Raw genomic sequence first — 22,304 nt, forward strand, 5'->3', positions numbered from 1 at the left:
GCCATCCATGATGTTTTTTAATTATTATAATTAGTTTGAGTATTGGAAGTGTTTTCTAGCCTTGGAGAGGCCTGGTCTCTACTCTGACAGTAGATCTTCATGACATCTTGTCATTTTGGAATCTGTTGTAAAGCAAAGCGCTTCTATCGTATTGGACCAGTGTCTGAGGCAGTTCGTATCCTTTTTATAAAGCTTCTGGTCCTCAGGAGTGAACAGTTGTTGAAGAGATCATACCAAAAGCACCACAGAGCTGTTTTCAGCAGATTTGACAAATAGAGCAGAAAAAGCAGTCGCTCATTTTTAGATGCTACAAAATCACACCTCTCACCTCTGCACTTTAAAAGATCCAGCTGCCTTCAGTTTCATGGAGAAATGTGGATGTTTTCATGATGTTCTCAGACTTCTTTTCACCAAAACAAACAAGACACACACACAGACACACACACACACACACACACACACACACACAGAGCAGAAAACTCTGACAGAAACTGCTTTTTTACATTTTTTACATTTTCTTGAGTGGTTTGCAGATTTGTTGCGTTTTTACAAAGGTAAACCATTTTTACTTTTTGATGGTTATGTCTGTCAGTGTAAGCTATTTTATCTGGTTTTTACCTTCTTTTTTAACTGTTATTTTTTATCAGTTTTTGAGGATTTATCAGTTTCAGCCATTTTATCAGCTATTTCACCTGCATCATGTATTTCAGTCCCATTTTTTTCTGAAGGAATTTGAGCATTGTTTGGGTAATATTTTAGTAGATTTCGTAATTTTTAGTTGTCTCCAGCATTACTAATTCTTTTACCAGTGTTTTATCGTCATTACAACTCGTCTGCAGTCTCTGTACACATCTCAAAGCTCCAGGTAACGCAGCAGGTGGTCAGTAAAAGTAAATGAGTTCAACTGAGACTGAGACTTTTCTTTGTTTGGATTTAATCCTGGTTCTTTTTACCGAGAGGAGACTTTAGAAACTCAACATTTGTCACTGTCATTTGTCACCATGAATGTGTGTGAATGGATCAATGGGGCAAACTGCTTGTGAACATTATTTAAACCATCAGTGGAAGTGAGAACAAATGATTTCACACTACAGTGAAAATGTCTCTGTGAACTGTCAAATGTTTTGCTTTTTTCGCTCCCCTGCACATAGTCAGATTGTTTTGACTCTATGTGCAAAATAATAATAATAATATAAGTCTCAAATTATTTAATTGACTGGAAAGAATGAATGGCTTTAAGGTGCAAACACGTGACAGATTATTGATGAAGCACCCCCCCCCCAAAAAAAAGGAAAAGTATTTTTGCTATTTAAGCATTTTTCATTTTAGCAGCGTTAGATAGATTATCGTTCTAAAAATGAAATTGGAGTTAAGGAGAAAAAGAACGTGTAGGTGAGAATGAGAAAGCATAAAAGACATGAAGAGACTCTCATCCTATTAAACACAATAAATCAATTATGTAAATAAAGAAAATGCTAATTACTAAAAAATAAAAACAATGAAAGAGTAAATATTGGATTAATAAAATGAAATAGTGAGAAGTGGCTTTTGAGTAATTTTTAGTGGTTTAAGGCATTTTTAGTGTAATCTGTTAGCCATTTTAACAGTTTGACCTTCTCTATCAGTTCTCATCGTCACGTGAAATATTGACTGAATTTATTGTTTATTCATTAGATGTATTTTTTAATATATGTGCGTCAGAGTGACCTGTTGATGCTGCTTTGTTTACATTGCGCAGGTTACGGTCACTCCTTCACCAATATGGCGGCCGCGCTCACTCATTCTCGGGTGTGTTTGGCGAATGACGACGTCCGCTGACTGCACACGTGACCATGTACGGAAGTGACGTCACGGCCCGCAGACGCGCGCAGCAGCACGGCCGAGCTTCAGAGAAACGAAACGGCGGCTGCAACCGAGAAGCGACACGACAGGCCGCGGAAGACCCGGGAGGAAGACCCGGGCGGACGACAGCACTGCTCCTCGAGGACGCGGAACCCTGCGGGACGGCGGGTGAGTCTCTGCGGGCCGGAGGCGGAGTGGCCGCCGCCGGGCCGCCGGACGGGCCCTTCGCCACGGCTGACGGCTCCCCTGCCGGACTGCGTCCAAACAGCGGAGTCGTTTTAAGAGCTCCGCTGCCAAGAACGACCAGACATTATCATCACGCCCCTAACGGCTCTCTGCCACTACAAGTTTACCTCCACGATAATTCGGCTCACGCAAAGTCGCCCAACAGTCTCGTCTGCTGTTACAAAAAGTCCCTTTCTTAAAGCAGTTTTCTGGGCTTTACCAGCCCGTCACGTTCCATGCTGCCATCCGCGGAGCGCAGCAGGCGGCCCGGCTTCCGTCTGCAGCGGCTCCAGGTGATCCTCTCCCGTGTCTGGGTCAGTGGGTTCGTGTGATCTCTGCCCGGCTTTGAGTCAGCGGGTCCGGGTGATCTTTACCCGGCGCTGAATCACTTGGTCCGGGTGATCTTTACCCGGCTCTGAGTCAGCAGGTCCGGGTGATTTACCCCCGGGTTTGTCAGCCCTTCTTCACCGAGCCAAACTTTCTGGAAGACTCTGTGAAAAGTCCAGGCGGCTCCGGTGGTGTGGAAATATTGTGACGGAGATAAACACGAGGACAGAGTTAAAAGTTAAGCTAAACTAAGTTAACAAGTTACCAGCTGTTTAACTAATGACTTGCTGTTATTTACTAACCTGCTGGGTATCCGGTTACCTGCTGGTTAATGATATATATCTCAGCCTTCGGCGGATCGTGCTGTTTTCATGAACTACTGAAACTCTGAGCTAGCTAACGTTAGCAGCCTGCTAGCTGTCAGGGCCCAGCTACTTCCTGGAACTCCGGAACTACCGAGTCCGCGCTGACGGGACCAGGGGCCGCGGCAGGAGTCCGCTGTCGGCAGCTGTCAGGGGTTTTCCCGCTGCGGTGCAGAACGAAGCTGGCTGACACGCTGGACCCCGGCGGAGGGGGCTAACGCATGAGCGATTCTGTGATCAGGGAATAGACGGAGCCCATACGGGGCTGACAGCCGGGATGTCCGGAGAGGAGATCCGGGAGTGGAGGCAGAGGATTCTACTCTCCATGTTTTTATGAGTGAAATACAACTGTCTGGTTTTGTTTTCACAGTTAAGTTTCATTTTGTGCACTCCATGTGTCTCCTCTCCGCTGACCCCTCCTCTCTGCTGTGTCTCCTCAGTGACCATGGTGGGTGAACGTCGGAACGGGAACCTCCTGGTGCAGCTCGGTCCGCGGTTGCAGGCCTATCCGGAGGAGCTGATCCGTCAGCGTCGAACACACGACGGTCAAACGGAGTACCTGATACGCTGGTGCCTCGTCACCATTGACGATGGCTCCAGCTCTGGGGGCGCAGCCGGCGAGGCGGGCAACGCGGGGAGCTCAGGCGTGGGCGGGTCCAGCAACTCCACGTCCGGAGAAACCAAGCCCGAGAACATCCTGATGTGGATGTCCACAGAGGATGTGTATGCCAACTGCCCCACTCTGCTGGGCAAGAGGAAGGCGGACTCCCAGCGCCCCCTGCCGGAGCAGCAGCAGCAGGGCGGCGAGGCGTTCGGCGCCGCGGGGAGTGGTGGCGAGCTCCCGGCGGACGTCACCTTTGACGAGGTGGAGCTGTCGGACATGAAGGAAGACGTGAAGAACCTGGTACGCCGTGCCCGGAAGCAGATGGCCAAGAAGAGCGATTTCTCCATCAACATCATGCACACCATCCACGTGCTGAGCGCCTACGCAAGCATCGGCTCGCTGGTCGGCGTCTTCAAGGAGACCGGCGCCCTCAACCTGCTGATGGAGCTGCTGTGCAACAAGGAGACGCAGACCCGGCGCAGCGCGGGGAAGATGCTGCGAGCACTGGCCTCGCACGATGCAGGTAAACCACACCACTCTCGGTTAGTCACAGCTGTGCTCTGATTGGATGATCCAACAGGTGGACCAGTCATCTGATGGAAATGATCAAACTGGGACCGGTTAACGTGAGGGAACTCAAGATTTGAAACATATTTTGATGCGGTTCTTTGATGTGATGCGTTTTGCGGTACGATATGTATTTTAATAAATTTGCCTTGACCTAAGGAATACCTCAATATGATACGATATGTACTTCACTACGAGATGTGTCCTGATATGAAATGAACCTCAGCGTTGTTCCTCATAAAACATCTCAATCATTTTGATAATTGTAATATTTCCATTTATTGCAAACAAAATTACATAAAATACCTGAATTTATATTTTAGTGTTCATACACACAAACTTAACATTAATTAATCTAAAACCAAGCATAGAAAGTTCATTTAATCTCCACGCAAATAAAGAATGGAGCTCATTTGTGTTGAAGTGCAATCAGAATAAATCCAGCTGCCCTGTGACGTCTCAGATGTTCAGTAGACGGCATTCATCATGAAGACCAAGTCACACAGCAGACAGATCAGGGGGAAAGTTGTAGAGGACTTTAAAGCAAGGTTAAGAAGAGCAGTGTGTTATTGGCCATCGGATAATGGAGATAGTTTGGCACAACTGCAGACCCACCAAGACATGGCCGTCCACCTGAACGGGAGGTCAGGGAAGCGAGCATTGGTTGGAGGAGCAGCCCAGAGGCTCATGGGAACTCTGGAGGAGCTGCAGAGATCCACAGTCTGTCCACAGGCCACACATGAAGTGCTCTCTGCACATCACTGTGAACACACCATCCCCGCTGTAAGGCACGGAGGTGGCAGCATCATGTGTAGGGGTGTTTTTTTTATTCTGGAGGGACGGAGTTAATACCGGATGGAAGGAGACGGATACAGGACAGTCTTGAAGGAAAAGGTGATGGAGTCTGCAACAGAGCTGAGACTGGAGCAGAGGTTCATCTTCCAGCGGGACAACTAGCAAAAACATCCATCAGATCTGCGGTGATCAGATTTAGACCGAAGCGGATCCAGGTGTTAGAATGAAAGCATCTGCAACCTTTATGAGCAGAACAGCTGTTTTGGGGATTTTCCGCAGAATCAAATTTGTGAAAACATTTGAAAACTGAGTTGTTTTCTTTCCATTTCACGTTGTGCTAGTCTGTCACACAAAATCCAATACAAACGGCTGTAATGTGACAGAATGTGGAAATGTTCCAGGGGGATGGATGCTTTATTCAGAAGTCATGTGGTTTATTTGTGATGGAGATCAGTAGTTTCTCTTTGATGCGGTCAGAGTTGAAGAGGAGCTGCTGCGCCTCCTGCTCCCTCCTTAGGCATCTTCTGATCTAATCTGAGGACTTGTGCCCCCTGCAGGCAGTCGTGCGTACGTCCTGCTCTCCCTCAGCCAGCAGGACGGAATCGAACAACACATGGACTTTGAGAACCGCTTCACGCTCTTGGAGCTTTTTGCCGAGACCACCTCGTCTGAGGAGCACGGCATCTCCTTCGAGGGCATCCACCTGCCGCAGGTCAGCAGCAGAGGCTCCTCCTCCTGAGTGTGTGGGCGGGGCCTGCCGAGGCTCCTCCCCCTCTGACCCTCTTTTCCGTGCAGATCCCCGGGAAGCTGCTGTTCTCGCTGGTGAAACGTTACCTGTGCGTCACGTCTCTGATGGACAAGCTCAACACGGCGGGGGCGGAGCCAGAGAGGCAGGACGCCAGCCCGTCCCCCGCCTCCTCTGGCTCCGCCCACCAGGCGGAGCAGCTGCGGGTGCAGCGGGAGTTCGACTTCACCATGGCGATGGCCAACCTCATCTCCGAGCTGGTGCGCGTGATGGGCTGGGACCGCAACCGGCAGCCGCCCGACGGCGCCGCCCACCGCCAGGGAGGAGGAGGCGTGGCCCTGGGGGAGGAGCCGGCGGAGGAGGCGTCGTGCCGCCCCATCCTCAGGTCCATCTTCCAGCCCAGATTCTGCTCTTCGCCCATTTCCTTTGCCCCCTCTTCCGTCACCGTGGCGCCCGCCGCCGCTGCGGCACCGCCGAAGAAGAAGGCGGGAAACGGGTTCAAGACCCGGTCGGACTTCGCCAGCCGCACGGCGTACGCGGAGTACGTCCAGGACAATCTCAAAAGCGGCATGACCGTCCGCATGCTGGAGGACTACGAGGAGGTGAGCGCCGGCGACGAGGGCGAGTTTCGATACAGCAACGACGGCTCGCCGCCGGTTCAGGTGAGTCAGCGTGGCGTCGCGGCGCGTCGGCGTGGCGGAGCCGTGATCTGACCCGTGTCTCCACGCCGCGCCCAGGTGTACTGGAACTCCCTGTCCAGGACCTACTGGGTCCACTGGCACATGGTGGAGATCGTGGGCAGCGGCAGCGGCTCGCAGGCGGAGAAGGAGACGCAGGAGAAGGCCTCCTCCCTGACGGAGACGCTCAAGCTCACCGCCGGTAACTTCACCGTCTCCCCGTCTCCCCCTCGTCCTCCCCATCCTCTGCCCTAACAGCCCCTTCCCCCCCCCCGTGTGTCTCACAGTTAGCCAGACCTTCTTCTCGAAGCCGCCCGGGGGTCTCTATTCGCTGCCGTACCTGTCGGAGGGCCGGCAGGCGGAGCCGGTGAGTCTGAGCCGGGGGGAGTGGTGGGAGATCCTCTTCTTCATCAAGAAGCTGGAAGCCAAGCAGCAGCAGGAGGTGAACGAGCTGCTCCTGCAGAGCCTTGACCACCAGGTGAGTTTCCTTCTGGAGCCACATCCACCACCTTAAGACCCCGCCTTCAGCAGTACGTGCTGGGGAGGGCAGTGCCGGGGAAGCAGGGGACGGGAGAGGACATTAGAGGACAGGAGGGCAGTGGCTTGATGTTGAATCAGGTTCAAAGGGATTAAAAATGTCTTCATTTCTTTGAAAGCATTAAAAAATGTGGGTTCATGTTTTGAACTTTTCTCATGAAGATGTTTCTAAGCTGTGGACACATCTGAAGCTTCTTTGTCTTGATATCCAGCTGAGGACATGTAGGACATTTGATGGTGTTTAAACACCTCAAAGGATCCTGTGGGGTTCCACACTGCGCCCTCAGGTCATGGGGGGTATTACAGTTCTTCTCCAGTGTTTTGCCTCATTTATTGAAACTGAAATTACATTTTCAAAACACCAAGATCTTTTGGCAAAGCAGTCTTCAGTTCAGCTCAACACCATCGCTCACCTGCTGAAGCTCTTCTCTCCTAAAACTGTTCACTCGTGTTTCAAAGCTTCATTTCTTTCACATATAAACAGTCAGGGCCTCCAAAATACAGCTTTGACTCATTTCTCCAGACAGACCGGACGTTCTCAACACTCCTGGTTCTCTTGTCATAAACAACCTGGACAGTTCCGCTCAGCACCACGTTTCACCTGTCAGAGATCACGTCTCTTTAAAACTGTTCACTCAGGAGGAAAAACTACATTTCTTCCTCAAACCAGTGATCAATGTCCCTTTGGCATCGTGTGAGAACTACAAGTCAAAATGTTTAGACGTTTTGTTTTTAAGGCAGAAGAACATTGAAATATCCCTTCCCATCTGAGCCCAGTCCTTCATTCACAATGGTCACTGTGATAGTTTTTTTTTGTTTTAGCTAACATAAAATATATACATAAACAAAATACAAGAATAACCTTCAAGTTTTGACTCACACATTGCTCTCATACGTCCAAGGAAGTTGGAATAATCATTTTTTTCACACACAAAGTAACTTCCATCCAGCAGAGTTCAACGATACTATAACATAAACACAAACAAACAAACAGGAAAACTGTTTCTAGCCCACAGTGCTGTGGTTGAAGCAGGAGTTTCACAGCTATGACAGTTGATCAGACTATTGATCACTGATAAAATGGAATATTGCTGATATGTTTTGGTGAGAACAACCATTAGACTGAGAATCAATCCGTTTAGATCATCTACATCTATTCACCTGGAGACAGCCAGATCTAGCGATACTGTGCTGAATCATTTGCAAAGATGTTCTGAGACACTGAGACGTGGACTAAGACATTTACAATGTGATGGAATGAACGAGAAACTCTGTTCTGTTGAGAGCAGCTGCAGAGCAGTTTGGAGGTTTTGTCTGTATTGTTGTGAGAAATTAACTTCTGTTTCAAGACATGAGGCAAACCGATGGAGAAAAACTGTAAATGCCTCCCCTTCGGGTCATCAGCCACACACACACACACCCCTGATTGCTCTTCTTGTCCAATCAGGAGCTGCCGCTGGATGACTCCGCCCTCCTCACCCTCTCCGTTCCCAGTGATGTTGCCCGGAAGTTGCTTCACTACCTGAAGCAGAAGCTGCCGTCGTCGTGTCTCGGCGACCTGCTCTGCTCCCATACCTTCTCCAAACACTACCTGAGGAGGGGCGGAGCCAGCATGGAGGACGAGGAGCTGCTAGGTGAGGAGAGCACACCGGCACACACACACACACGCACACACACACTCACACACTCCTCACACTGCTTGTGTTCTGCAGCTGAAAGCTCTCTGAGTTCCTCAGGTGTGGGAGGAGGAGCGGCAGGCGGAGGCCAGAGCTGCTCCTCTTCATCGGCCCTGGCCTCCTCCTCCTCAGTGATGGCCTCCGTCTCCAAAAAAGCCAAGAAGGAGGCGCCGCTGGAGTCGGGCGGCTGGGAGACCGAGAGCGAGCTGCCCGCCGAAGACGACAGCAAGTACCCCGAAGACCTGGAGGACAAGATCAAAGGTGGGCGGGGCCGTCGTAGCCAGGTGTCATCCAGTGATCAGCTCGTAAACCTTGAGCAGCAGTTCTTAATGTGCAGGAGGTGATGAAGTGGAGTTTGACGTTTCCTCCTCCTCCTCCTCGCTCTTCCTCCTGAGCAGTGTTCAACAGCCCGCGGGTTCAGGGGAAGAAGACTGTGCTGGAGAAACTGGGTGAAGTGGTGGAGCTGTTGAAGAAGAGCACCTCCTCCTCCTCGTCCTCGTCCTCCTCGTCCTCCTCCGACGTCCACCTGCAGCTGGCCGCGGTCCTCTTCATGACCCGCCTGCTTGAGGAGAAAGGAGCGCAGGAGAAGAACTCCATGAGGAGCGACTCGGCTCAGACCATCAGGTCAGACTGGGAGGAAGATCAGATCCAGCACCAGGTCCTGGTCTCCATGGCAACAGGACTGAGCTGTGGTGTTTGTGTGTGTGTGTGTGTGTGTGTGTACACCAGGGACCGGGTCCTGAAGCAGCTGGTGGATCTCCTGGGTTCCTCCTCCAAGGACCTGGTTCTGAGCACGCTGCGTCTCACTCACCTGCTCATGCTGAAGTACGAGTGGAGGGTTTCTTTCGCCACAGAGGGCGGAGTCAAAGCCGTGCTGTCTGCCATGCAGACCTTCTCCACCAACACACACCTGCAGCAGCTGGCCCTGGCGGTGAGGAACCCTCCTGGACCAGACCTGGGCGCCCTGCAGCGGTCCTGACGTCCTGTCTCCTCTCTCAGACCCTGAAGGTCATCACGGGCGCCAGCAAGCACGACCTGCGCAGCGTGGGCATCAGCCTCCCGCTCTCCGAGTCCGGCACGCAGATGATGCTGGAGATCTTCGCCAGCATTGGCTCGGCCACGCCCGAAGGCTCCAGGGGGCTGCTGGGAGTCATTCCCGCCGCCATCGACCTCCTGCTCGGGACCAAAGGGTGAGTGCCGCTCCAGACGCTCCAGATGCTCCTCGGGACGTCCTCGGCTGCAGCGCTGTCCTCTGCTGTGCTCCCGCAGCTCCACGCTCTCGGTGAGGAACGGCCTGCTGGTCATCATCATGCTCATCTCCAGCCACCGCAGCCTGGCCGAGCAGCTGGTGGCCTGCGAGGTCACCGCCGTCCTCAAGAAGTGTCTCAGTCTGTCCAAGACGGAGACCATGCTGGCCATCATCGCCCTCAACCAGATCTGCATGGTCCACAAGCTGGAGAGCAGAGGTGGCACACACACCGCTGGCTGGGTGGTTTTCAGTGTGGATGCAGCTATTCAAGCTAAAATGTGTGTGTGTTCCTGTGTGTGTGTGTTGCAGACAGCAGTGAACATCTGGATCTGAAGGATACGGAGTTACAGATGTTGGCTGTGAGTCTGAAGGAGCTGACGGCCACTAAAGAGGTGATTCAGACTCTGGAGCAGCTGCTGTGTGAAGATAACGCACAGCTGGACGAGGAGCGCAGCCAGGTACACACGCACGCACGCACGCACGCACGCACACACACACACACACACACACACACACACACACTCACCTCTGTCCTGCATCCTTCAGGTCACCCACAGCAGGGAGACCTACCAGGACCTGATCCGTCTGATGGAGCAGCACCGAGCCGACCGCAGCGTGCAGCTCTCCATCCTCAGGTACCTCTGAGCCTCCCGACATCCTGACCCCTGACTGCGACCCCTGACCCCTGACCTCCCTTGCGTGTCGTTCCGCTTCAGGATCCTGAACACGTTCCTGGAGAACTACAAGGAGGACGAGCTGCCGTGGCACGAGAGCATCGAGCCGTGCCTGTCCTCCATGACGGCCTTCATCAGCGACAGAGAGGTAGGGGGAGGGGCCGGGCGGAGCGGCCGGTGGCGGCGGCGGCGGCGTGCTGACCCCCCTCCGGCTCCTCCTGCAGGTGGTGCAGATGCTGGTCCGCTTCCTGTTCCGCCTGGCCACGGTGAACAAGGACTACGCGGTGGTGATGTGCCGCGTCGGCACCAAAGAGGCTCTGGTCAAAGCTCTGGACAAACACAGCTCCAACCTGCTGCTGGTGCCGGAGCTCCGCGACCTCCTCACCGACTGCGACAAGTACGCCAGCCTCTACAAGAAGATGACCACCAGCGTGCTGGCGGGCTGCATTCAGGTACGGCCGGGACAAGGCCGAGTAACTGCAGAGTACTCTAGTTACTCTGCTTCCTGCTCCTGTGAGGCGTTCGAGTCTGACTGGGAATTCCCGCGTCTGCCTCCAGATGGTGCTGGGGCAGATCGAGGAGCACCGCCGCAGCCATCAGCCAATCAACATCCCCTTCTTCGACGTCTTCCTCAGGAATCTGTGCCAAGGTTTGAAATTCCCACAGTGCGCCTGCACGTAAATGCACCACGGCCAGCAGCTCTTATCTGTGTGTGTGTTTGTGTGTGTGTCCAGGGTCCAGTGTGGAGCTGAAGGAGGATAAAAGCTGGGAGAAAGTGGAAGTTTCGTCCAATCACCATCGAGCGAACAAACTGACTGACAAGAACCCGAAAACCTACTGGGAGTCCAACGGCTGCACCGGCTCGCACTTCATCAGCATCTACATGCACAAAGGAGTCGTCATCAGGTACTGCTGTAATCCGATTACCCTGTAACCGGTACAACAGAATAGGGCTCCAGCTAATGAGGATTTCTGTTGTCGACTGATCTGCTGGTTAATTTTCTTCGATTGGTCGCACATTCATGATGATCTTGTGTATTTTTGAGCAGCTGTCCTCTGTGGTGATGATACAGCGGCTCCAGGCCGTCGGTGTTTAAGGCCTCTGGGCTCGGCTGTAGCGCGACAGTGGAGTGAAAGTTGAGCTTCACAGAGTTTGCATTTAAGAGTTTTCGAGCCTCTTTGTGTAAACCGCCGCATACCTTTCTGATTCTGCCGTTTTAGTTGTAAAAGCATGTTTTCAGTGGCCCTCCTTCACGTCCTTGTTTGTTGGCTGCAGCAAGCAGAGACAATAGACCTGCTGCTCTGCGCTGCGGCCAGAAAGCATCCAGTGGAACAACAGCAGGGGCTTTTCGTTGCACCTAGCGCTGCGCAGCATCACACTCGGTGGAATATGGGCTCTCCGTCTGATTGTTAGGGCATGACGTGTCAGTGCTGTCCCCAGCACGGCAGTGACAGATTAGTACGAGGCTGCTGGTGTTTCACTTTATAATGCAGCAACAATAACACCACTTGTTGACTCTTGAGTTTTCGTGTGTACCGTTAGATATTTTTCGGGTACAAGTACTTTTTCGATACCTCACGTACAGTACCGGTTCCTGAACGGTACTTTTTTCGGTACCTGCCTTCACGGCGCACACACGACGCCGTGACTGTATTTACACTTCATGCCACTAGATGTGCTGTTTGCATTGTTCAACCTTATTTTACACAGACACCACAGAAGAAGAAGGGCGCTGCAGGCTCTCTCTGCATGTTGTTAGAAAAAGAGTGTGAGCCGGTAAGACGTGGTGACATGTTGAATGATGCGATGCACCGTTTTTTCAGTAAAAGAGAAGAACTGAACCATCGTTTCCGCGCATGTTTATTGACGCGCAGCCACTTTAAGAACCGAAACTGATCCCCGTACGCACGTCTCGTGCTCGGTACCAGTATATACCCAAGTTTTTCGGTCGGTACCACTGAGGTACTGTTAAACGGTACCCAGCCCTACCCATGACAGAGCCACGCCTTTTTCACCCGTCAGTCGTCTGACTTTAACCTGATGACTGTGGACTCTCAGACAGCTGGCCATCCTGGTGGCCAGCGAGGATTCCAGCTACATGCCGGCTCGTGTTCTGGTTCTGGGTGGAGACGACCCGGCCAACATCAACACGGAGCTCAACACGGTGAGTCGGCTGTCACTGTGAAGCCCCGCCCCCCCGAGTCCGGCCGCCACTCGGCACTAACCCCGCCCCCCCGGCCTGTGTTGATGTGTCGTAGGTGAACGTGACGCCGTCGGCCAGCCGTGTGGTTCTCCTGGAGAACATGACTCGCTTCTGGTCCATCATCCAGATCAGGATCAAGAGGTGTCAGCAGGTCGGCGCCGTCCTCCTCCTCCAGGTTCTGCTCCGTGTCCTGCCGCCTCCTCACCTCCTCACCTCCTCCCCTCCTCTCCTCCCCTCCTCCCCTCCTCTCCTCTCACCTGCAGGGCGGCATTGACACGCGGGTGCACGGGTTCGAGGTCCTGGGTCCGAAGCCCACCTTCTGGCCCGTGTTCAAGGAGCAGCTGTGCTGTCGGACCTTCCTGTTCTACAGCACCAAGGCCCACAGCTGGTGTCAGGAGGTGAAGGAGGAGCGAACGCAGCTCCTGCAGCTCTTCAACAAGTACGACCACAGCCACCTCTCTTCAGACGTCCCGACCAGAGACTGAAGCTTCCTGTTGGGACGGCCGTGACGTGTGTGTGTTTGTGTGTGTGTGTCAGGCTCAACAGCGCTCTCAGACACGAGCAGATGTTTGCAGATCGTTTCCTTCCCGACGCCGAAGCTGCCGAAGCTCTCGGTCGAACCTGCTGGGAAGCTCTCATCACCCCGATCGTCCACAGCATCACTCTGACGGGTACAGACCGGCTTCTCTCTGCAGATGTTTTAAAGTCACCTTTTCGTACTTTGAGTCTTAAATTCTCCCTGGTGGTCTTCCAATCTGAACCCATGTTTACCCAGAATCCTCAGCGGCACTCAGCCCTCTGTCCTGGCTGCTCAGCGAGTATCTGGAGAATGCCGAGTCGGCGCGCCGCTGTAAGGGCCGGGCCGCCATCTTCAACTCCCGAGTGCGGCGCCTCACACACCTGCTGGTCCACGTGGACACGAGCCAGGCCGACAGCGAGGAGCTCCGCCCCCCCGTCAAATCCAGTGAGTCCAGAAGCAGAACCGGTCACAGCTAACGACGGGTATCCCACAACTAGCCATAACCAGCCACAACTAGCCAATCGCACACCACAACTAACTGCAACCCAACACAACTAAATCCAATTAACCAGCCACAACTAACCACAGCTAATCACAACTAACCATAACCAACCACATCTAACCGTCACCAAGTACGTCTAACGAACAGCTAGCTAGCCACAACTCACCATAACCAACTACAGCTAGCCCTAGCACACCACAGCTAACTGCAGCCAACCACAACTAATAACTAACCGCAACCAGCTACAACTAATCATAACCAACCACATCCAACCACAGCTACTCACAGCCAACCCGTTCACCAGCCGATCGACCCGGTTTACCGGCTAACTGACCGCCTTCGTGTTTTTCAGATGGCAAAGAGGCGAAGAACAAAGACTCGTCGACCTCCTCCTCCTCCTCCTCTTCTTCGTCCTCCAAACCCAAAATGAAGAGCAGCAGCAGCATCGCGGGCATCGCCCTCTGCTGGCAGGGAGTCGTGCAGCACCAGGTTAGGCTAACACTGACCTGCTAACTGATCTGCCTGCCGACTCCGTTTCTCTCTCTGGCTGAATAAACTAACACTCCTCCTTCTCGCCGGTCACTGAACATCTGCTGCTTGTCTTTATCGAGGAGTTTCTTGACGGCAGGATGTCTCCCTGGTGTGTCTCTCAGGTGAAGAGGTTCCTGGAGTCCAGCTGCAGCCTGCCGGACTTCGTGGAGCGGTACCGGATGCTGTACCTGCGACTGAAGAACGCCATGGAGGAGCTGTTCGGGCAGCAGACCGCCTTCGTCTTGGCCCTGCGACACGGCTTCTCAGCCGCGCTGCTGCAGCTCTCCATCCTCAGAGCCATGCACGTGAGTCCAGACAAGACCGGCGATCCGGACCGAGCCTGTCTGAACCAGATCCTGTGAATCCGCTCCTGTTGTTTGTGCTTTGTATCTGAGGTGTGACATCTTCTTGTGGTCTGCAGGTGAGTGAGCGTTTTGCGCAGTACATCGATCAGATCATCGAGGCCAGCGGGGCGGCGTGTGGCGGCGGCGTGGAGACCCTGGAGCGGCTGCAGCAGTTCCTGGAGCCGATGCTCTTCCTGTCGGGGCTGGAGCTCGCCAACACCTTCGAGCACTTCTACAGGTGAGACCGGCAGGACCTGCGACAGGCGGACTGTGAGATGGCGCCCGGCGCCGGAGTGCCCCCGTGACGCCTTCCTGTGTGTGTGTGTGTGTGTGTGTGTGTGCAGGTACTACCTGGGCGACCGGCTGCTGGCTCAGGGGAACGTGTGGCTGGAGAGCGCCGTGGTGGATCACATCGGCAGCTGCTTCCCCAGCCGCTTCCCGCAGCAGATGCTGAAGAACCTGAGCGAGTCGGCCGAGCTGCAGCAGGAGTTCCATCTGTACCGCCTGCAGCAGCTGGACCGCCACCTGCAGGACCAGGACCAGGACCAGGTCAGCCCGCACGCACGCCCAGCAGCACCCGGCGGAGCCGAGGCCCGGTCCAGACGGGCGGAGCCTCATGTGTGGATGTGCTTGGCTCTGCAGCTGATGGAGGAAGAGTGGGTGGAGTCGGAGGACGAGGCGGACGTCCAAGTTCTGGTTCTGTCGCCGCGCTGCTGGACGGTGTCCTCCCTCTGCTTCCTGGACCGACCCGGCAAACATTTCCCCCCAGAACTCTGCTCCTACCTGGACCAGTTCACACAGTTCTACACCCACAGTCAGTAGCTCTTTAATGAGCCTAACTATCAAAACCACTTTCATTGTTGACCTTGCGGTTGTTGACCTCGTTGACCTGGAGTTTGTTGACCTCGTTGACCTTGTGCCTCCAGGCCAGTCCCTCTGTGCCGTCCCTCTCTGGAAGCCTCGCCGGCTGCAGTGGACGTGGCTCGGACACGCCGAGCTGCAGTTTGGCTGCTCCACGCTCAAAGTTTCTACACTGCAGATGTTCATCCTGCTGCACTTCAACCACAAACAGGTCACATACACACACACACACACACACACACACACACGGAATCTGCATGAATGTTGACCCGCTGTCTGTTTCTCTGTAGGAGGTGCGGGTGGAGGACCTCCTGCAGGAGTCCGGTCTCTCTGCTGACGTTCTCCTTCACGCTCTGCTCCCGCTCATCGCTGACGGAGCTCCGCTCACCTGCAGCCGGCCAGAGGAGCCCAGAACAGGTGAGACTCCTGCTGCTGCTCCCCTTCCTCCTCCTCCTCCTCCTCCCCCTGGTCTGAGCCTCCTGTTTCTTGCAGGCGTGCTGCGGTTGAACCAGCAGGTGGCGTCTCTCTGCATGGACGGATCGGTGCCGTCCATGCGCCTCCTGCCCAGACAGACGTACCTGAAGGTGGACGAGGACGCGGTGGGGACGCTGGAGAGGAAGAGGAACTACATCTACTGTCTGATCGTGAACATCATGAAGCAGGAGAAGGAGATGCACATCGACAACCTGGTCTTCAAGGTGAGCCCAGACCCGGTCCGCCGGGTCCTGAAGTCTCAGGCTCCGAGGTTCTCCGGTTCCTATGCTCTGACTCTGCGGTCCCTCCAGGTCCTGGACTCGGTCCAGAAGCGGGAGTCCGGCGCCGGCGGACGCTTCGGCTGCAGCTCGAGCGACGTGCTGTCCTGCATCCTGCACGTCATCAGCCGGGGCTTCGTGCGGCGCGGCGAGGAGAACCCGCACATCGTGGAGTTCCTCCCCGACGACCCGGCCACCCCCCACAAAGGCCCGGCCCAGTTCAGCCTGAGACGCTCCGACAGCCAGGAGGAGGGAGCCCACTTCAGGTAACCCCTGACCTGACCTCTGACCTTCCGCACTCGGCCCGTTTCCCGGTGACACGGAACTCGCTTGGCTCCCTGCCGATGGAAACGCAGCAGCACCGAGCTAGCACCTGGTTCCTCTTGGTGGAAGAGGGGTAACAGGCAGCAGGGCCTTCATCCTCCTCCTCCTCCTCATCCTCCTCCACTGTGACATCACTCACAGCGCAGTGTTTGAATCACTTCGGAAGGAAATCTGACCTTTGACCCCTCTGAAGGACTCTTGCAGCAACAACAACAAAAAAAGTCAAAGGAATTCTTAATCAACCTGCTACTCTATAGCTAAATGTCACATTCATTAACGCAAATCTTTAGAAAGAAAAGCTATTATTAACTTTGCTTTTGGAGAGCCGATATTATTTGGATTCTGTTGGTTTGTCTTAAAATCAGAAGGCCTTAATTTTCCACAGATCTTCACCCCATATAACGTTTTCTGATACCGGACTCCCTTACCGACCCTGATATTTGGTGTATGTTACTCTATACTTTGTCCTTTCTTCCCCTCTCCATCTTGTCTTTCCCCCGGCATGTTTTCACTTCTTGTATTGCAGAAGTTTTTTTTTGTGTCGTATGTCTCTCCATTTGTATATAATCTGTTTGTGAAAATAAAGTTTAAGAAAAAGAAGACATGATGAAGTCCACAATCAGTCTCATTTGCCAAAAAAAAACAACACAGCAGACAGCGCAAAGTGTTCGGTTCCAGAAAAAGATTCATGTTGTGCGTTAGAAGTGTGTATTTTACCAGAAGCGATTGGTTTCGTCAAACAGGAAGCTTTATTCAGTTGTTGAATTGAATCATTTTTACAGAGGTTGTAGCGTATTCTGGCTTCAGGGTGTCCTTTAAAGCGGTGGGATCTCCCAGCACGTCCAGGCTCGGTGGAGAACTGTAGTCATGACTTGCTGACCACCATCTCTGTACCTTGAGACAAGACCGCCGTGAAAGTGTCGGGGTTCCGGGGGTGTCCCCACCACGTTTCCAGCATGCTGAGCTCTCTCTGAGTCCAACCCTGTGTAATTCTGCGGGGTCTAATAATGACCAGGGGCCGAGACGTCGGAGGCTAAAGGCATCGTGGTCCAGCAGTAGATCTGGCAGGACCACGCCCCTCCAAGCTTTTTTTTTTTTTTTTTTTTTTTTTAATTTTCATCAAGGCCGGTGGTTACCCTATGAGAATGTTTTGCATGGTTGATCAAATTGCTTAAAATACACCGATCTAATGGGAGGTTTGGAATTTAGGAACACCAATCAATTTGACGACATTCACCTTCCCCCTCAGAGAAAGGCGGAGCGGCGGCCGTGGGTCAGTATCTGCCTTCAGCCGGTTCAGACAGGGTTTGACGTTTGCTTTGAATACGGATTGCAGGTCAGGAGGGAAGATTATGAAAAAGTATGTTATGCCTTTTAATGGCTCACTGGAACTTTCCAAGATGGAAGAAATTTCTAGGGCAAGAGGGTGAAAGCAGGAGGGCTTCGGATTTCAACCTCCGACCTGGAAAGGTTCCTCCGTGACGAGTAGAATTTAGCTGGTTATCCAGAGTAGTCCCAAGGTAATTATAACCTTTGAGCGTCGACTATCTGACCTTTGATCATGGCTTTGTGGCTGTTGGAGCTTGTAACGCACGCGTGTGTGTGTGTGTGTGCGTGTTGCAGCCTGCTGGAAGACGGGGCTCTGGACGCGGTTCTGTTCTCGATGGGTCGCACCATGTCGCAGGAGGACGTTCGTCAGCTGATGCAGAGAACAGTGCAACAGGTATGTTACCATGGTTACAGGAGTGTGTGTGTGTGTGTGTGTGTGTGTGTGTCCGCTAACCCGTCCCTGTCCCTGCAGGTGTCCGGTACCCTCAGTCTGGATGCGGACCGGGCCGAGCACCTTCTGGTCCACTGCCGCTGGAACGTGGACGTCCTGGTGCAGCGTTACACCGACGACCCCGACGAGCTCGTCATGGCCGCCGGCCTCAAGTGTCGGAACCCTCAGCCGCCGCCAAGCCCCGCCGCCTCCTGTCCCGTGTGCCTGGGACCCCGCACTGTTACCATGGAGACGGTCCCGTCACTCAGCTGCATGCACTACTGTTGCAGGGTGTGTGAGACGCTGTGAGTGTTAGTCGGGCTGGCAGGAGTACCGGACTTCACCGTGTTGTGTGTGTGTGTGTGTGTGTGTGTGTGTGTGTGTATGTTGCAGTCGTGCTGGCAGGAGTACCTGACCTCCCGGATCGAGCAGAACCTGCTGATGAACTGTAACTGTCCCATCACGGACTGCCAAGCTCAGCCCACGTCGCACTTCTTCCTCAGCGTGCTCAGCGACAAGGACACCATCGCCAAGGTAACTCCTCCTCTTCCTCCTCTGACGGCACGGCGTGGGTCCCCCCCGCCCTGACCCCGCCCTGACCCCACCCTCTGTCCGCAGTACGAGAACGCCCGGCTGCGGGGCTACGTGGAGAGCTGCTCCAACCTGACGTGGTGCACCAACCCTCAGGGCTGCGACCGCATCCTCTGCAAGGAGAACCTGGGCAGCATGGGCACATGCTCCAAATGCTGCTGGACCTCCTGCTTCAGCTGCAACTTCCCCGAGGTGACGCACACTCACACAGTGACCTCTGACCCCCGAGCCAGCGCCCACTGCCCTGACCTCTGACCTCTGACCTGTGTCCTGTCCAGGCTCACTGCCCTGCCAGCTGCAGCCACATGTCTCAGTGGATGGACGACGGAGGATTCTATGAAGGCATGAACATGGAGGCTCAGAGCAAACATCTGGCGAAGCTCATCTCCAAACGCTGCCCCAGCTGCCAGGCGCCCATCGAGAAGAACGAGGGCTGTCTGCAGTACGACCACACAACTACACAACTACAATACACAACTTGACACCAGTCTCCACCATGTTGAAGGATCTCCTAGAGAACAGTCTGACACTGACCCGCTCTCTCCTCAGCATGACCTGCGCCAAGTGTAACCATGGGTTCTGTTGGCGGTGTCTGAAGCCGTGGAAGCCGACACACAAAGATTATTACAACTGCTCGGCCATGGTGAGTCCTTGGCCACAGGTTCAGACCGGACCGCCAGTGACCGGCGTGGTTCTAATCCGTCACTTTTCCTGCAGGTCAGTAAAGCTGCTCGACAGGAAAAGAAGTTCCAGGATTACAACGAGAGATGCACCTTCCACCACCAGGCCAAGGTACCCTGATCCACCTCCTGCTCCCAGCGTTTGATTCCGTTGTTGTTTATGTTTCCGTTGCTTGTTCGCCTCGTGCTGCAGGACTTCGCGGTGAACCTGGAGAACAGGGTGTCGTCCATAAACGAGGCGCTGCAGATGAAATCCTTGACCTTTGTCATCGACGCCTGTAAAGTCCTCGCCCAGGCTCGAAAGGTGACGGTGCCATCTTCAGAACCGGTCCCGGTTCTGGTCCTGGTGAGCTGACAGGTTTCTGGTCTCTGTACAGGTTCTGGCCTACTCGTGCGTCTACAGTTACTACAACCAGGAGACGGAGAAGATGGACGTGATGGAGCAGCAGACCGAGGCTCTGGACCTGCACACCAACGCTCTGCAGATCCTGCTGGGTAAGAGTTCGTCCCCCTAGAACCTTCCCGGGGCCTTCGGTTCTGGTTCCCTCGGTCCCGACTGACCCGGGTTCGTTTCCTCAGAGGAGACCCTGCTGCAGTGCACCGATCTGGCCTCGTGTGTCCGGCTGCTGAAACAGGAACACCTCAACACGGGACTGGAACTGATCCGACGCATCCAGGAACGCCTGCTGGCGATCCTGCAGCACTCTACCCAGGTACCCACCTCAACCCCCCACCACCAGCCTGGTCTGGAAATGGTTCCACATTGGACTCAAGCAGTCTGAACTGGTCTAGTGTGCCACTCTAGTTCCTGACCTCCCCCCTCCCCCCTCTGTGTGTGCAGGACTTCAGGGTCGGCTATCAGTCCAAGGGGAGCCAGGAATCCGAATCCACTCAGACTTCCAACCTGTCCAACCACACAGACACCAACAAAGGGTGAGCCCCCCCCCCAACACCCTCGTCTTGTTCTGGTCCCGTTCTTGGTCTCAGGTCTGAACCGATGTGTCATCTCCTTCAGTCCGAAGTCGAACCAGGCGACGGACTCCGGGGACTCGGACAACAACAACTACCCGGGTGAGGACGGCGGCGAGGAGGCGGAGGACGACGACGACGACGAGTACGACGAGGAGTATGTTCCCGAGTGGCACGAGGACTACGACGAGGACGACATCGACGAGGACGACTTCTTCTCCGACGACGACGAGTCGGAGAACTTGGAGAGAGACTTCAGCCCCTTTGACTGAGACTGAGACCTCCGCCCTGCCCCCCCTACCCCAGGGATCGACAGAGTCCCGGAACACCCCCCACCCCCACCCCACCGCTGCACTCGCTTATCGCTGCTTTTCTTCACTTTCCCAAAATTCAAGGAGACGAGAGATCTTCAGTCTGAAAATTAAGTTGGTTTTTTTTCCAAGTCTCTGAGTTCCAGTCGGAGGTCTTTCTTTCAGTTCTGGTTCAGAACCGGGGTTTTTTGTGACAATCAGGTTCTGGTTTTTGTTGGATCCCGACTGAGGTGACGGGCCTTGGAGCTGTTCCTGGTCTGGGTGTGTGGTCAGTGGGTCAGGGACCCTGAATGTGGACCCTGGTGGTTTTCCAGAGGCTACTGGACCAACTTTTCTTCAGAGGGCTCTGAGTGTTCTGGACTGCCGGTCCGAGTCTGGCTCATGTGTTCCTGAGCGAGTCTCCATACTAACTGCCTCCATAGTAACCATCTCCGTGGTAACCGCGTGGTAATCATGTCTTCATGCATCCGGACACACCGGCTCCAGCAGACTGTCCCCGCCTGGAGGTTCTGGTCGGTGGAGGACTCGGTCCACGTTGGCTCTAACCTGGAGAGTGTCTGATGTTCTGTGGCCTGGATCTGGTTCTGTTTCCTGATTCTGGTTTCTTTATTGGAGTCGAGCGACTTCAGCCTGCAAAACTAAATAAAAGCTTTTTCTGCTACGAGAAGACTCTAATTTCACACTTTCTCTGTGTCACACGCACACACACACACACCCCTTTTAAACCGCAGTTTTATTTTTATGTTAGGTTTATTTTTTTTTAACGTTCTAATTTCTTAGTCTTTCTTTTTTGTAAGAGGACATTGCTCTAATGTTCCCTCTCAGTCCAGCGTGTGATGGGCGGGGCCTCATCGCCACGGTTCAGTCCAGTCTGAATAGAACAAAACAGAAATACTTTCAAATCCCTGAAGGGAAATCTTGTTCCACAGCTCCACACATAAGTACATCATTAAATCCAAATCTGACCAAAATACTGTTCCTGTAGATTAACTACTCCTGGGATGTCATACACAACCTGATGGGAGTCGCTTGCCTAAACAAGTCTAAGAAGACCGATATTTTCTTCCACAGCTCACATGAAAACAGAACGAAGTCGACGCCTTACAGAACTGACAGATCAGATATTGTGCACTGACAAGAGATTTACCTAAGATTCAGCAGCATCACTGCATGTTGCGACCCACACCACAGTTAACTGTTCTTCCATACGGCCACAGCAGGGTGCAGGACGAGTATCCAAGGAGCTTGGAGGAACCCAAACACATGGGGGGATTTTCTTGTTATATGACTGGGCAGCTAATGTGTCCAAAATAAAACTACTTTTCAATGTATGAAAATAAAAAAGGAGCAGCATGGTCCTCTATGGAGCTTATCTCGATGAGAAGTCGCTTACCTGTCAAAGTCACCGCCCTAAACACTAGCCCAGAGGTGAAGAATGTCATGGTGTTTTTGATGAGCTCTTCTTTGGCGACACTTTTGCAGCATTTGAAAAACCACATAGGGATTAGATAAAGCCATAACAAAGTTTTTTTCAGGTGTGTATTTTTGCTAAAAAACACTTCCCACTTCCCTCTTTACTGTCAAAAGACTCAGTGGATTTGATTCTTGACCTCAACCATCATGAAGGCCAGAAGGTTTGCTAATTATACTCAAAGAAATTAAATTTGAAACAGATG

The 22,304-nt window shown here is 53.4% G+C and overlaps 1 protein-coding gene across 4 annotated transcripts; it reads left to right on the forward strand.

The window, feature by feature from the left end:
• The first annotated feature begins 1,846 nt into the window (after positions 1-1,846).
• Positions 1,847-21,289, forward strand: cul9 (cullin 9). 4 transcript variants are annotated; one of them, XM_030107377.1, is made up of 43 exons: positions 1,848-2,010; positions 3,197-3,883; positions 5,280-5,434; positions 5,518-6,129; positions 6,205-6,346; positions 6,432-6,622; positions 8,129-8,315; positions 8,394-8,618; positions 8,756-8,981; positions 9,087-9,288; positions 9,357-9,547; positions 9,627-9,823; positions 9,916-10,064; positions 10,153-10,241; positions 10,323-10,428; positions 10,505-10,732; positions 10,839-10,929; positions 11,015-11,186; positions 12,340-12,445; positions 12,540-12,635; positions 12,748-12,923; positions 13,022-13,155; positions 13,260-13,448; positions 13,859-13,995; positions 14,160-14,342; positions 14,459-14,619; positions 14,726-15,195; positions 15,308-15,453; positions 15,533-15,659; positions 15,735-15,940; positions 16,028-16,260; positions 17,942-18,041; positions 18,120-18,368; positions 18,471-18,611; positions 18,696-18,860; positions 18,947-19,110; positions 19,218-19,311; positions 19,386-19,460; positions 19,542-19,652; positions 19,726-19,843; positions 19,928-20,061; positions 20,190-20,281; positions 20,364-21,289. In XM_030107377.1, exons 2-43 carry the CDS (start codon positions 3,202-3,204, stop codon positions 20,587-20,589), a joined length of 7,878 nt encoding a protein of 2,625 aa, XP_029963237.1. In that variant the 5' UTR covers positions 1,848-2,010; positions 3,197-3,201; the 3' UTR covers positions 20,590-21,289. The 4 variants fall into 4 exon arrangements, with proteins under 4 accessions (XP_029963236.1, XP_029963237.1, XP_029963238.1 ...); XM_030107378.1 differs by having other exon boundaries at positions 8,418-8,618; XM_030107379.1 differs by having other exon boundaries at positions 8,490-8,618.
• The last annotated feature ends 1,015 nt before the right edge of the window (positions 21,290-22,304 follow it).

This window comes from Salarias fasciatus, chromosome 13, assembly GCF_902148845.1.
Source record: "Salarias fasciatus chromosome 13, fSalaFa1.1, whole genome shotgun sequence".
In the NCBI taxonomy this organism is placed as follows: domain Eukaryota; kingdom Metazoa; phylum Chordata; class Actinopteri; order Blenniiformes; family Blenniidae; genus Salarias; species Salarias fasciatus.

Excerpts from the sequence above, each read along its gene's own strand:
- cul9 (XM_030107376.1), top strand. The coding sequence starts at position 3,202 with ATGGTGGGTGAACGTCGGAACGGGAACCTCCTGGTGCAGCTCGGTCCG. Across the intron at positions 3,884-5,279 it reads ACTGGCCTCGCACGATGCAG|GCAGTCGTGCGTACGTCCTG; the intron begins GTAAACCACACC and ends TGCCCCCTGCAG. Across the intron at positions 9,289-9,356 it reads TGCAGCAGCTGGCCCTGGCG|ACCCTGAAGGTCATCACGGG; the intron begins GTGAGGAACCCT and ends CTCCTCTCTCAG.